The 13,518-nt window shown below is 35.5% G+C and overlaps 1 protein-coding gene across 1 annotated transcript; it reads right to left on the bottom strand.

Annotated features, from left to right (window-relative positions):
• Window positions 1–3,819: 3,819 nt before the first annotated feature.
• LOC149266874 (uncharacterized) lies at window positions 3,820–7,294 on the bottom strand. The gene is made up of 2 exons (XM_089397572.1): window positions 7,155–7,294; window positions 3,820–7,031 (listed from the first exon to the last, which is right to left on the bottom strand). Exons 1-2 carry the CDS (start codon window positions 7,186–7,188, stop codon window positions 6,637–6,639), a joined length of 429 nt encoding a protein of 142 aa, XP_089253698.1. The 5' UTR covers window positions 7,189–7,294; the 3' UTR covers window positions 3,820–6,636.
• Window positions 7,295–13,518: the final 6,224 nt, after the last annotated feature.

Consider the following 13,518-nt stretch of genomic DNA (forward strand, 5'->3'; position numbering starts at 1 on the left):
ATCTTCTCTTCCATGTATAATTTAGAAGCAATACAAATCCCTCAACCTCACAACCATTTTACATAACTCTTTTCAACCTTAATTTGTAGAAAAATTACTCAACAAATTGTTCTAAGGTAATGCAACACTTAGTGGGCTCTTGTCATTGAATCTCTACTTATTCTCATTCAAAAGAGTGAAGGGAACTCTGCTTGAATGGTTCATGGGGCACAATACTTGCTAAATTTTTGCAAATGGGGTAGCAAGCTAAGTGGGCTTGATTGTGGGGAAAACTCCACAGTTAAGCGCACTTGAGCCATAGGCGATCTGGGATGGGGGGCCTCCCGGGAAGTCCTGGTTACCGGGTGCAAGCCCCGGAAGTGATGATTGACGCTATGTGATTCATTTCACTAGTTTCAATCTCTTACTTAACGCAGTTGAATCCCAAAATGATATCTAATATTTTATTTTGTTGAACTATATTTGCATTCCCACTTAAAAAATAATGACACCCAATTAAAAAATGTTATTATTATTACATAATATAATATTGAAACAAATAACATCAATTAACATAGTTGCATCATGTAATAGATTCTACTCTTATACCTGCCCAAGGTAGATTGTCTTCTATTGCTCATTCCTTTTATATAAATTGCCTTTAATTTTTCATTTAATGATTAGTCATTGTGATTATAATATTACATGCTCCAATTAAAAAAACTATTATTATTATTACATAATATTGAAACGAATAGTAATATTAATATCAACTGATTTATATGACATTATATTAAAATAATTACTGAAACTTCTTACTAAATACATTATTAATATACTCTATTAAATATATTGTGTTGAATTTACTCTTGTAATATACTCTTGTAACAATATGAAAAACACGCATACTTTACATAATATCAAAACATTGATATTATTATCTTTTAAAATTTTAATTTTTAAATTTAATTCTATATTTCTTCTTTTTGTCAAAATATATTTATACTTCTCCCTATATCTTTTTTTTTTTTTTTCTATGTTAAGACTAAACTAAGTACCCACGGAGAATTGAACCAGTGACCTATCGCAAGGAGTGCCTTAATAGCGCACCCATTCACCATCAATCCAAAGCCCCGTGGGCTTCTCCCTATATCTTTTTATATATAATGTGTCTTATTAATTTTTTATAAATTAAAAGTAAAACATTCACAACCATAATAGTATTTCTTTAATGTCATTTATATTAATTATTTTTAAATAATAATATCAAAAATTTGACTTCTAATTTATAATTATTGATAAATACAACTTTTTATAATTTATATAAATTATTTTATAAATATTTGTTTTCCATATTTGTCTTTTTAATTTTTCATTTCTTTTATTTTGTAATTTTTCTAATTTATAATTATTGATAAATATATTTTTTTATAATTTATATAAATTATTTTATAAATATTTATTTTTTCCCTATTTATTCTTTTAAACTTTCAATTTTTCATATGGATTAGTATAATTATTAATATAAATTATGAAGAAATCCCATTATAATTTATATTAATTTATATTAATTAATTGTTTTTAAATTTTTATTATACTAATTATTTTAATAATTATAAATAAATTTAATATTTATTATTCAATTAATAAATATTTAAATAGATAAAGTCCAATGTTAAGGTAATCTTAAATGTTAATTTTTTGGTTCAATTCCCTGCCTTATTTATGTGTAATTCTTGAACATAACCTTGTGGTAGCGTGACGAATACCAAACTTTAAAAAACTATACATATCTTTATTTTAATATTCATTATTCAATTAAATATATTTTGATTTAACATTTCTACTCCTTAAATAAGGAGTTGTCTATAATGCGACTTTTTGAAGATTCCGGTGACGGAATCCGGCGAAGAAATTGAGGTCAAATCTTGATTTCTTGCAGTTAAAATGGTTTTTTAACTGCATATTTGGATTCAGCACCCTGAAAAACCCATGGGACGCTTTCATTGTACAGAAACTAGCTATCAAACTTGCGATTCCAATAATTCCTGCCGGATTTCGACCGGAAAAATCCGCCGAAAAGGCTTTCAAAAAGTCGCGTTATAGACAACTCCGTTAAATAATATCTAATTGATTTAATATTAATATATTCAAAACTAATTTGATGGCTAGTTGTGGAAACACGCATAGATTTGACATTTTTTAAATATACAAGTCCACTTTAAAATTTCTCAGAGTGCAAACCGCTTCTTTTAGTGCAAAAGAGATTTGATCATCTTCTAGGCAGCACTTGGTAGATGGATATAGGTTAGTTTAATTTGCCCCTTTAAAAAAGGCTATACTCCACATAAATAACTTGGAGCTCAAAAGTGGCTAATAACTTGACCAAATCAAATTCACGTTAACTACCTAACTAAAATTAAAAAAAACTAATAAAATAATAATAATAAACCTAATTATTATTATTTTATTATTTTTATTTACACTACATTACAAAATATTTTCCATATAAAATTAAAACATCTCTCAACGCAATTATATTAATTACTTATCTTATAAATTTTTATATATTATATTAATTAATTATCTTATTATGAATTTTTATTATATTAATTATTTTTATTTTTATATATATTTATATAATGTAATTAGTAATTATCATTTATTGAATTGAGACTTATGTGATCCATATCACATTTTTGAAGATTCTTCGGTGAAAATCACATATAGGAACTTTTGTCGACGCGTTTCGAACCAACCAGTGTGGTTCATGGTCAGGACAAGTTGAATGAGCAGATCTCGCTTGCACATTAAGGTAATTAGTAATTATTCGCCGAAGAATCTTCGAACCAACCAGTGTGGTTCATGGTCAAGACAAGTTGAATGAGCAGATCTCGCTTGCACATTAAGGTAATTAGTAATTATTCGCCGAAGAATCTTCAAAAATTAGTAATTATCATTATAATTATTTTTAATTTTTTATATATTTGTATAAAGTGATCGGTAATATAATTATTATGAGTTTTAACGAGCTTTCAAAATAAATATTATCATCTTATTAATATTTATATTAATTATATTTAAATTTTTATTATATTACTTATTTTTATAACTACATAATTATAATTGTAATTATAATTATATTAGAATTTTTATTATTTTAATTAATTTTAACTTTTTTATATATTTATATATTGTGATTGGTAATTATAACTATTATTTGATCTTTAGTTTATGAGTTTTAATATATAAAAGTTATACCAAACAATTTACTTCATTTTGAATTATTAAATTTTGGAATATTTTGGAAATTTACATTTGAAATGCTAAAAATTTTGATGTAAAATAAATCCTTACCACTAAATACACTAGAAATTGTGCGATGGAATATTTTGGAAATTTACATTTGAAATGCTAAAAATTTTATTGTAAAATAAATCCTTACCACTAAATACACTAAAAATTGTGCGATGGAATATTTTGGAAATTTACATTTGAAATGCTAAAAATTTTATTGTAAAATAAATCCTTACCACTAAATACACTAGAAATTGTGCGAAACAATTTACTTCATTGGAAAATAAATCTTACTACTAAATACACCCTTAAATGTACTTTGTTTAGCTTCATTATATTTAATGTTATGCAGGCAATGTGATATGAAGCGCTTTGTTTTTCGGCACTAGCAGCTAAAACTCCGTATGAATTAACATTACAGTCTTTTAAGAAACCAGCAAAGACCAGTAAAATTAAATCCAACTTAAGCACCACCAATCATTAAGAAATAAAGAGCATAGATAGATAGACAAAACAAATCTGGCTGCTTATAGTCACGTATGATGATTCCTGACAACTTCCTCAAGATTGTATTGTATGATGATTCCTAAGTACTCACTCTCCTCCAAGGGTGTATGACAAATGGGATTTTTGAAATACAACCTGAAGGCTTAAGCCTCAATTTGAATTCTTCCCCAGCTGAATGAATCAACTCCATGACAAGCTAACAAGTGAACTAATGAAGAAGTAGTAGTACAGTAATTGCGAACTAAGTGTGAATCTGTAACAACAATTGAAGGTAATATGAAGGGCATACTCATTGGTAATACAGTTGTTGTGAAATAAGTGTGAATCTGCAACAGTAGTTCAAGCTAATATGAAGGTGATGCACATGAATATCTAGTTCCAGGAAGAGGGGATCCAAAACCCATGTGATCGAGTGCTGTCAAATGAGCTCTACATCTCTGTGGATCTGCAACTGTGGGATTATTTGACAGGGGTGACCTTTTGTAAGTAGCAGTCTTCTTTCTCTCAGCGGGGCTATTACAAGCTTTGCCTGGGAAAATACAGAGGAGAATGTTTCAAACAACTCTGACCACAGAAAAACACACAACAATAGTTAAGACTATAAAAGTTGAACATATCCTTACCAGATGAGAGGCTGGAAACAACAGGGGAAACATATGGAGACCTGCAAAAAGCCCTATGGGGATTTGCAGTTTGTGGGCTTGAACATATCTGTGTAAACTGCTTTGGCTTTGCCGATGGCTGTTGTAGGGCTGCGCCTTGATCAGATATCTGCACAAATAATTTGCTCACAGTTGATTAGGAATTTGATACTAAGACCAGGTGAGGACCTTAGCTGAGAGGGACTAGGACACTGCATGAATTGAGCTCCAGCTCAGGACAAGGACCTCAACGGAGTCAAGTAAGATCTTTCATGTCATTACCTGCCTTAGCAAAGCTAAATCGGGTAAGACCGTTGAGACCAACCATCCTATTATGGATCTTTGTGTTCATTTGTTCATATATAAAAGACCACACAGGGGTTTGATTGGCTGCAGAATGTACATATATTGTGCACAAGATTACAGAGATGCCCAAAACCATATTTACATATACTGTGCAAAACAAAATAGAGAGATGCCCAAAACCACATTTAAATTCTTTTCAAATGTGAATCTCAATGCATTTGATCTCAGTGAAGGTGGAATTTGATATTAAGACCATACCTTCCTCAATTGAGCTTGAGCTCATGACAAGCATCTTAACTGAGCATAATTAAGATTTTTCAAGACACTGTAGAGCTAGCTTAGGTAAGGCCTTTCCAGACCAACCCTCCTAGCCTGCAAGCTTAGCAGGACACATCAAATCTTAAGTTAAGATGGATCTCTGTGTTAATTTGTGTATACATAAAAAGTTAAAACCAAATATGGATCTCTGTGTTAATTTATGTATATATAAAAACCAAAAAGGTTCGACTACTGGGCTGTAGAATGCACACATACTAAGAAAAAGAATGCAGAGATGCCCAAAAACCATATTTAGATAGGCATGAGAGATCAAATTTCTTAAAATGACAATCTCTATAGTTTTGTGCCCTGTTCATGAAGAATTTGATACTGTAACCCTACTAGGACCTTCCCTGAGCTGAAGTATAACCAGTTAGTCAGGAACTTATGATTACTGGACTGCAGAATGCACATATATTGTGCACAAGAATACAGAGATGCCCAAAACCATATTTATAATTTACATGTGTCATGTGTCATGTACTAAGAGTCAATCTGAATGCTTTTGCACTCGGCTAAAGAGAAATTTGATACTAAAACCCTAATCAGGACCATACCTTCTTAAGTTGGGCTTGAGCTCAATTAAGATTTTTCAAGACGCTGTAGAAATAGCATAGTTGAGACCTTTCCATACCAACCCTCCTAGCTTGCAAGCCCAGCAGGACAGATCTCAAATCTTGAGTTAAGATGGATCTTGTGTTAATTGTATGTAAATATAAAAACCACAAAAGGGTTCGACTACTGGGCTGCAGAATGCGCCAGACTGAATAAAAGAATGCAGAGATGTCGAAAACCATATTTACACGGGCTGAGGGATATATCAAATCTCTTGAGAAGTCAATGTCAATATTTTTATGCCCAGCTAATGAGGAATTTGATACTAAATTCCCTACTAGGACCTTCCCTGAGCTCAAAGTATAATCAACTAGTCAGGACCTTACCTGCATAAGTTTAGCTTGAGCTCATGACAAACACCTTAACTGAGCTCAGGTAAGATCTTTCAGGATCGTCAGGACCATACCTACCTAAGTTGAGCTTGACTTCATGACAAGCATCTTCCGAGCTCAATTAAGATTTTTCAAGACACAGCAGAGGTAGCTTAGGTAAGGCCTTTCCAGACCAACCCTTCTAGCTTGCTACATCAACAGGACACACAACAAATCTTGAGTTAAGATGTTTCTGTTTTAAATGGAGAAAAGGGTTCGACTACTGGGCTGCAGAATGCACACAGACTGAACAAAAGAATGCAGAGATGTCCAAACTATATTTACATGCGCTGAGGGATTATTAAATCTCTTGAGATGTCAATGCAATATTTTTGTGCCAAGTTAATGAGGAATTTGATACTAAAACCCTACTAGGACCTTTCCTGGGCTCAAGTATAACCAGCTAGTCAGGACCTTACCTGCATAACTTGAGCTTGAGCTCATGACAAGCACCTTAAGTGAGCTCAAGTAAGATCTTTCAAGACACGGCCTGCTTTAGCTGAGCTAGCTTAGGCAAAGACCAACCCCCTTAGCTAGCTAGCTTGATAGGACAGACAACAGGACTTGGGTTGAGATGAATTTCTGAGTTAATTGTGCATATATTAAAAAACAAATAAGTGTTTAATGACAAGGCTGCAGAATTCACATATACTGAGAAAATGGACACATAGATGCCGAAGACCATATTTACAATCAAGGATAACAAGAATACAGAGATGCACAAGAGCATATATAGATATGCTGAGAAAAGGAATACAGAAATGTCCGGGACCATAATTTCCCACCTGAAAGCGAAGAGGCCTGTTATGAAGACAAACTATGCCAGAAAACAATCTGACTGCATACTGAGCGTTCGACTCAGTTGTGTACTCTGCAAACCCATAGCCTCTGTGTTTCTTGGCATCATTATCTCTTGGAATGTGCACATCTACCAGGGGCCCTGCCTGGATCATTATTTCATACAGGATTCTCTCATCAACTCTCTCATCCAAATTTCCTGCATACAATACAATACCCATAATTAAGGGGCAACAGTGAATGAAAGTCAAACTATAGAGAAAACCATTGCAAGTTCAGAAACAGGGGAATTCATAAAATTGAACTGTGTTATAGTAATCACCGATATACACTGTAGGATCCGGTATCTCTGCCATTGTGATTGCAGAATTCTTGATTGAGCTGATGGTAATAGAACTCTATAGAGATCGAACGATGGACTCTGCCGAGAAATGGGTATTTAGCTCGTTAGTTCTCAGAACATGGGATTCACTTGCAAAATGATTATAATGATATTCATAACACAGAATTGCTGCGATCAACTCGCAACGGATAGTTTTTGAAATCTGTTCCGTCCACTAACCGTCATGATCACATGACCGTTAACCGTAAATTGGGTTAAAAAATTAACGGTTCTCTTATCAAACGGGGTTACCTGTAGGCTGAGGGTTGTCATTTGAAAGAATTTTTAAAATTTTTAATCCGAGAAATATCTTTCGCGTAGACTAAGCTACATTTTTCCAACCAGTTCTATTCAAATTTTGGTTTAAGTAGTTCATTTAGAATTTCAAATTTCAGTTTAGTTATAATTGTAAATTTAATTGTTCAGATTGTAGGATAAAAAGGAGTGGTTTTTTTTTAATTGATTTATATATTTTATTTTAGGTGATTTATTTTGAATTTTTGAGATTGTTTTTCCGATTAATTACATAATTATTTTTTTTCATCTTCCATGAAGATAACACAATGTTATTTTTTAATTAATAAAATATTTCAATTTTAATAAAAATGTTTAGAAAAATTAAAAATATTGAATATTTGGAATCTTATAATATATTTTTTAAAATTAACTTTTATAACGATTAAATTAAATAATTAATTTGTGATTATTAAAATTAGTTTTCATAATTATTAAATTAAATAATTAATTTGAGATGATGCTAATCCTGAAGAAGGTATTATTGGTAGTCGGAGATGAGTTTGCTAGGTTTATGTGGATTTAGATTAGCATTAAAGTCTCTCCTTCAAGGGACATCTACATTGCAGTTTGTTACTTTCCCCTAGCTTCTTCATGATTTGCCATCCATAATGGCTCAAATGGGGACCCCTTTATAGACTTGTACATCGACGTCACCTAGTACTATGTTGATGGGGAAGTCATCCTCCTAGGTGACTTCAATGCTCATACTAGAGATCTCCAGATCCCTCTCCACGATCAATCAGAGGATGTGTTTTGTACCTAGGGGATAGATCCAAATTCAGTATGGCTTCACCGAATGTCAAATGATTCTTTGGGACCCACTACAGTTTATGGTAAGCATCTATTGTAGTTTGGGGAATCCCAGGAGTTATTGATTTTAAATGGTCTCCCCTGTTTCCCTAACTCCCACTTTTTCACATGTTGGCCATATGGCAGGGGTGCGGATTGTGGGTGTTGGTTCCTGGTAAATGACTGGCTCTATCTTTCTTTCCTCTAATCCCGCGAGCCCAATGGGAAGGTAGGACCAACCGATAACCTGATAAGCTAGGTACGACCATCGGCTAGGACTTATGGCTATGACTCCTGTCTATGATTGGCTATGAGTGGTTATGACCTACTCACATCAACCATGGAAATGAGGAAGCTCTCTCTCTAGCAGGAAGACTTGCTCGGTTGAGGCGTGCTAACAACTAGTATATTGGACCATCGCTCTCAACTGGCCATAAATCAAATAAGTCAGTCACTTGGTGTAACGAGGTCGCAATAGCAGCACGAGGTCGGTTGAAAGATTATAAGCCCACAACTAGCATGAGGTACGGATGACCGGCCCATAATTCAGAGGATGCCTACCTCTTCCTCAGAGGCCCCACCATCTCATCGGTCAAAGGCTCCTCATGATACAAAACCATCTCATTGGTCAAAGGTGCAGCATTGTATCTAGTGCATACAGATCTTCCGCTATAGTATGGTCAACTAATTCCCAAAACCCATACCTCACTACCAGAACTACTGGGTGGGCCCTACCTGTTATTCGTATTCTTTCGGACACTTTACTCTCTAGTGGGCCAAGAATGCCAGCATGTAGGCTAGCTTGCCTCTATGGATGGCAATGCTTTCTTTCCCTCTAATAAGTATGATGAGAAGTATAATTCTATTCATGATCTTATAATAGAAGAATCACTTTTATATATCCTATTCTTTTTCTTCTTTACCACCTTTCTTTATGACTTACCTCTTTTCACAACACGACCTTTCCCACAATGATGTTGTCTAGAGGTCAATTTCTTATGCGGGTCCAACTGCATGGAATACATAATATTATTCATACATGGCATAGTCCAAGCGAACCCACTTGGGATCTTTATAGCTCCTTCCTGTTTATCCCCCCTGTCCTGGTGTTAGGTGAGGCTTGGTGGGCTATTGGGCCCCTTCAAAAAGAGGTTTTGAGTAAGTCAAACTGCTCAATGAGAAGTTTTTTTTATATAAGTTCCAAGCGAACTTGACGAAGTAGTAGCATTCAAGACGCCTTGAAGGTTGGTCTTCCATGCCTTTGAGAGCAGTGTTTCCATCCCTTTGAGTTGAGCTCGTAATAAATACAACGAGTTTGGCGTCTTTCACTAACCCTGCCCTCATTTACAGAGGAGCACTACTTATAGCGCTCCCATGAGTAGAAAGACAAAGGATCAATATAGCTCATGATAAGAAGCCCAATCATTTCCTTGCAAATCCGGATCTAAATCATAAAAATTTGACCCTCCCCTTCCTCCCCATCCTTCCCCTCAAGACCCACCCCGAACCACCTTTCGATTTGACGAAGGCGACCCTAACATGTTCTCCTCTACCCTACACAAGATGTTCCCATCATAGACCCAATTCTCCTTGCTTGATTCTACTTCCACTAAATACACTTGTCTTTCATCTGTCATTTGGGAAGCAACATTCAAATCCTTCACCTACTCCACTCGTTCCAATTCCATCTCCCCAAAAGTTGGATCTTGCCCCATGAACAAATGGTACGATGATGAATGCAAGACTCTACATCGAAAACTTCAATATGCTTTCAGCCACTCTCAACCCCTCTACTCCGACCTCAAAGCTTCTTATCATCATCTCTTTTGTCACAAGAAATGGCTTTTTGTCTCTCATAGAAGATGAGAACTTTCTACTCTCCTTTCCCACTCCCTTAAACACTTATGCAATACCATCCTTCCTCGACGCTCCCCTCTTCCATCTGATCTTGACCCTACATCCATGTTCTCTCACATTTCCAACCTTTATGATATTCTTGGGTAGGCCCAAATTCATGTTACCTCCCCACCCTCTTCTTCTTACATATTCTCAGATAGAGATATTAAAGAGGTCATTTGGGTGATGAACAACAACAAAGCAACCGATGAGGAAGGCTACCGAGTAGAGTTCTTTAAGCACGCTTTCGTGCGTTGGTTAGAGACTTGGTTGATCTCTTCAACCATGTAGTCAATGAAGGTTTTCCACAGACATGGTCACACCACATCATCCATCCAATCCACAAATCATGTTCCAAATCAAATCCCAATAACTATAGAACGATCATGGTGGGCCACATGTTCTCGAAGTTGTATGTTATTGTTATACATAGGAAACTCTCCAGTGACCTTGAGCAGAGACAACTCAGATCTAGGGGACATGCAGGTTTTTGACCGACTCATCAAATCATTGACCACATCTTCACCCTTCGCACCATGATTGAGGAGGCACAACACCACTCTTTGAAAGTCTACTGTTGTTTCGTATATTTCCAGAAATATTTTGACTATGTTTCCAAGGAAGCCTTACTCTAGAGACTCAGTGATATTGGCATATCTACGACCCTATTGATGACTATTATTCACCTATATGAGTTTTTCCTTGGTCGTCTTTGTACGGATCATGGGATGTATGATTTCATCTTCAGAACTATTGGGGTTAAACAAGGTTGTCCATTGTCCCTTACCTTGTTTGGGATCTTGATGAGTTGGAGGCATTTCTACACGAGCATATCCAGGACATCGATGGATTCCTTCTTCACTAGGTTATGATATCTATTCCACTCTTTGTTGATGACGTGGTTCTCCTCTCCTCATCCCCATAAGGATTACATAGGCAACTAGATGCCTTAGCTCTATTTTGTGATCTTCGACAATTGACGGTCAACTTAGGTAAAACCAAGGTTATGATCTTCAATGGGGTGAAGAAAACTTCTAACCTTCACTTCCTATTTAGAGGGGAGGAGGTTTAGATCACCAGCACATATACTTATTCGGGGTGTAATTCTCAATCCTCGCTTCATTTTTCGACCAACACTTTAGCCTCGTATCAACAAAAGATATGGATCCTTAGCCCTTCTCGAGAGACAGTGATTTCAACATCACTTCCAGGACATCTCGTCCAAAATTGAGCCTCATGGACACCTTGATCCATCCCACTATTCTATATGGCTTAGAGATTTGGGGACCGTCTTTACTTGAGTTAGATTGCACTTCAGTTGAGAGAGTTCAGATTCTTCTTCTCTGCCGCATCATTAGATGAAAACAAACAGTACCTCAACACATCATCCTTGTGGAGTTTGAAGGTCAGCCCTTTCGACTTGAGATGGTCTTAAGATTGGTTTCATTCATCATTTATGGGGAAGCTTTGCAGACTCGATAAAGAGTAAGGCCCGATATCCTTACTTGGCATATTGCTCTTTTGAGACTATTTCCCATTCTGCTCCCTTGGTTCGAGCCAGATGTTGGTTTGTAGGAGTTTGAGATCTCTTAGATTTAGTGGTAATTCAGTTGGATTGTCTCCCCCCTTTCTGATATTCCTTAGATGCTCCTTGTCACCTTTTATGCACTAGACAAGAATCGGACAAGATCATCAAGGAGGACATCTACAAGCAGTTTGCCAAGGTCACTTGAGTCAATCCTTCGAGGGGGTTGTGCCCAAAGACGACCTTCTACATTAAGCACTTCTCAGAGTTGCGAGACAAGCTCATTGTTCAACCCTAGTATATGTTTCACCACTGGATGCATGCTCTTCACATTCCTTTAGGCTAGTTTATAGTAGGTTCTTGTAGACTTTGGGTAGAGACAGAACACTAGATTGATAGACTAGACAAAATATGCCAGGTATGATTTACAGGAAGTGGAGATCGAGGTGCACTTCATTTTTAGATGCCCTATCTATTATGAGATAAAAGGAAGGCTCCATTGCTTGTTTAGAGATTCTTAGATCCTCGTCGACTTTTTCAAGTATCTTGATTAGAGATATTTGGCCCTATATATGCAGGATGCTCTCAATTTTTAAGCGCATATTCTTGAGCCTCCCATCAGACCAAACCCCACATAGAGGATCATGACATTTTTTAGGGTACTACCTTCAGACAGGGGCACCAAGAGACTGATTGATACGAGTACATATCCAAAGTCTAGATCAATGAGGCTCCATGGGACCTCACCCCACCACATGAGCTCTCAGCAGAAGATCCGTCTTAGATATATTCCTAGGAGACAGACTAGGTCCTCTAGATCTCAGTAGCATGCGAATTCCCCCACGCAACTGTTTAGTAGACAGTCCACACTTTGAACTAGATCTTTATTGGGCCAATGGACTTTGTTGAATTTTCTTCAGTGTTCTTCATTCAGTCTCGGATGTTAGGAGAGATATGTCTAATCCTTAGGCCCATTAGCTCCTGGATCTTCTGCGCTCGAGAATTTCATGTATTATATCTTTTATGTTCATTCATTGTATCTTGTATACTTCATGAACTGTATACTTCATGAATTGTATACTTCATGCATTATATCTTTTATGGGAGACCATTCGGTTCTCCCGCATTGTATGGACATCATTGTACTCAACAGTCCCTTTGACCTACATTGTGGTCAATAGTTGGACCTACATATAATTATCTTATCTAATAATCCTAATAATATAAATAAACTGTGTTTGACCCATTTTAAATGAAGTTAAGGAAAATCATACAATATAACTTTCAAATTTAAAAATTTGGTTGTTGGTTCGATCATTTTTAAGTGTCGTTGTGGATTAATTTTCTTATGCTTTGTCTAGCTATATATATATCTATATATATATATATAGTATTGATTTATGTGGGATTTAGTCTCTACCAGGTTAAAGGTTTAAATTTCATAGGGAGGGGTTGAGGATGGGAGCTACCTTTGGGGAAATTAAAATATCCCAAGGGGCATTGTAATATTCCTAACCCAGAATATTCCTCAAACCCCAGCAAAAAATCCAACCAAATATGTGCAAATGATATAATAACCCAGAAGTGATAAAATAACAGTGGAACAACATATAATAACGTAAACCAGAAATATAAGCAGATACACAAGAAATGCAGCGAGAAATGCTAAGCTATTTTATTATACTGAGCAATAAATGAGTACAAGAAGTGATTAGACAAATGGCACCTCGACTTGCACAAGGCAAGTGAAGAAATACTCTCAGAATGACAAGAATTGCCTCTCTGCGTGGATGTTGC

This window comes from Pinus tabuliformis, chromosome 6 (assembly GCF_031772625.1).
Source record: "Pinus tabuliformis cultivar Carrire ecotype Pingquan chromosome 6, CPIR1, whole genome shotgun sequence".
Taxonomy (NCBI): domain Eukaryota; kingdom Viridiplantae; phylum Streptophyta; class Pinopsida; order Pinales; family Pinaceae; genus Pinus; species Pinus tabuliformis.

What these genes read in the sequence shown, in the direction of transcription:
- LOC149266874 (XM_089397572.1), bottom strand. Translation starts at nt 7,188, where the DNA reads ATGGCAGAGATACCGGATCCTACAGTGTATATCG. An exon ending in GGATCCTACAGTGTATATCG is followed by an intron (nt 7,032 to 7,154) that starts GTGATTACTATA and finishes TATTGTATGCAG; the next exon opens with GAAATTTGGATGAGAGAGTT.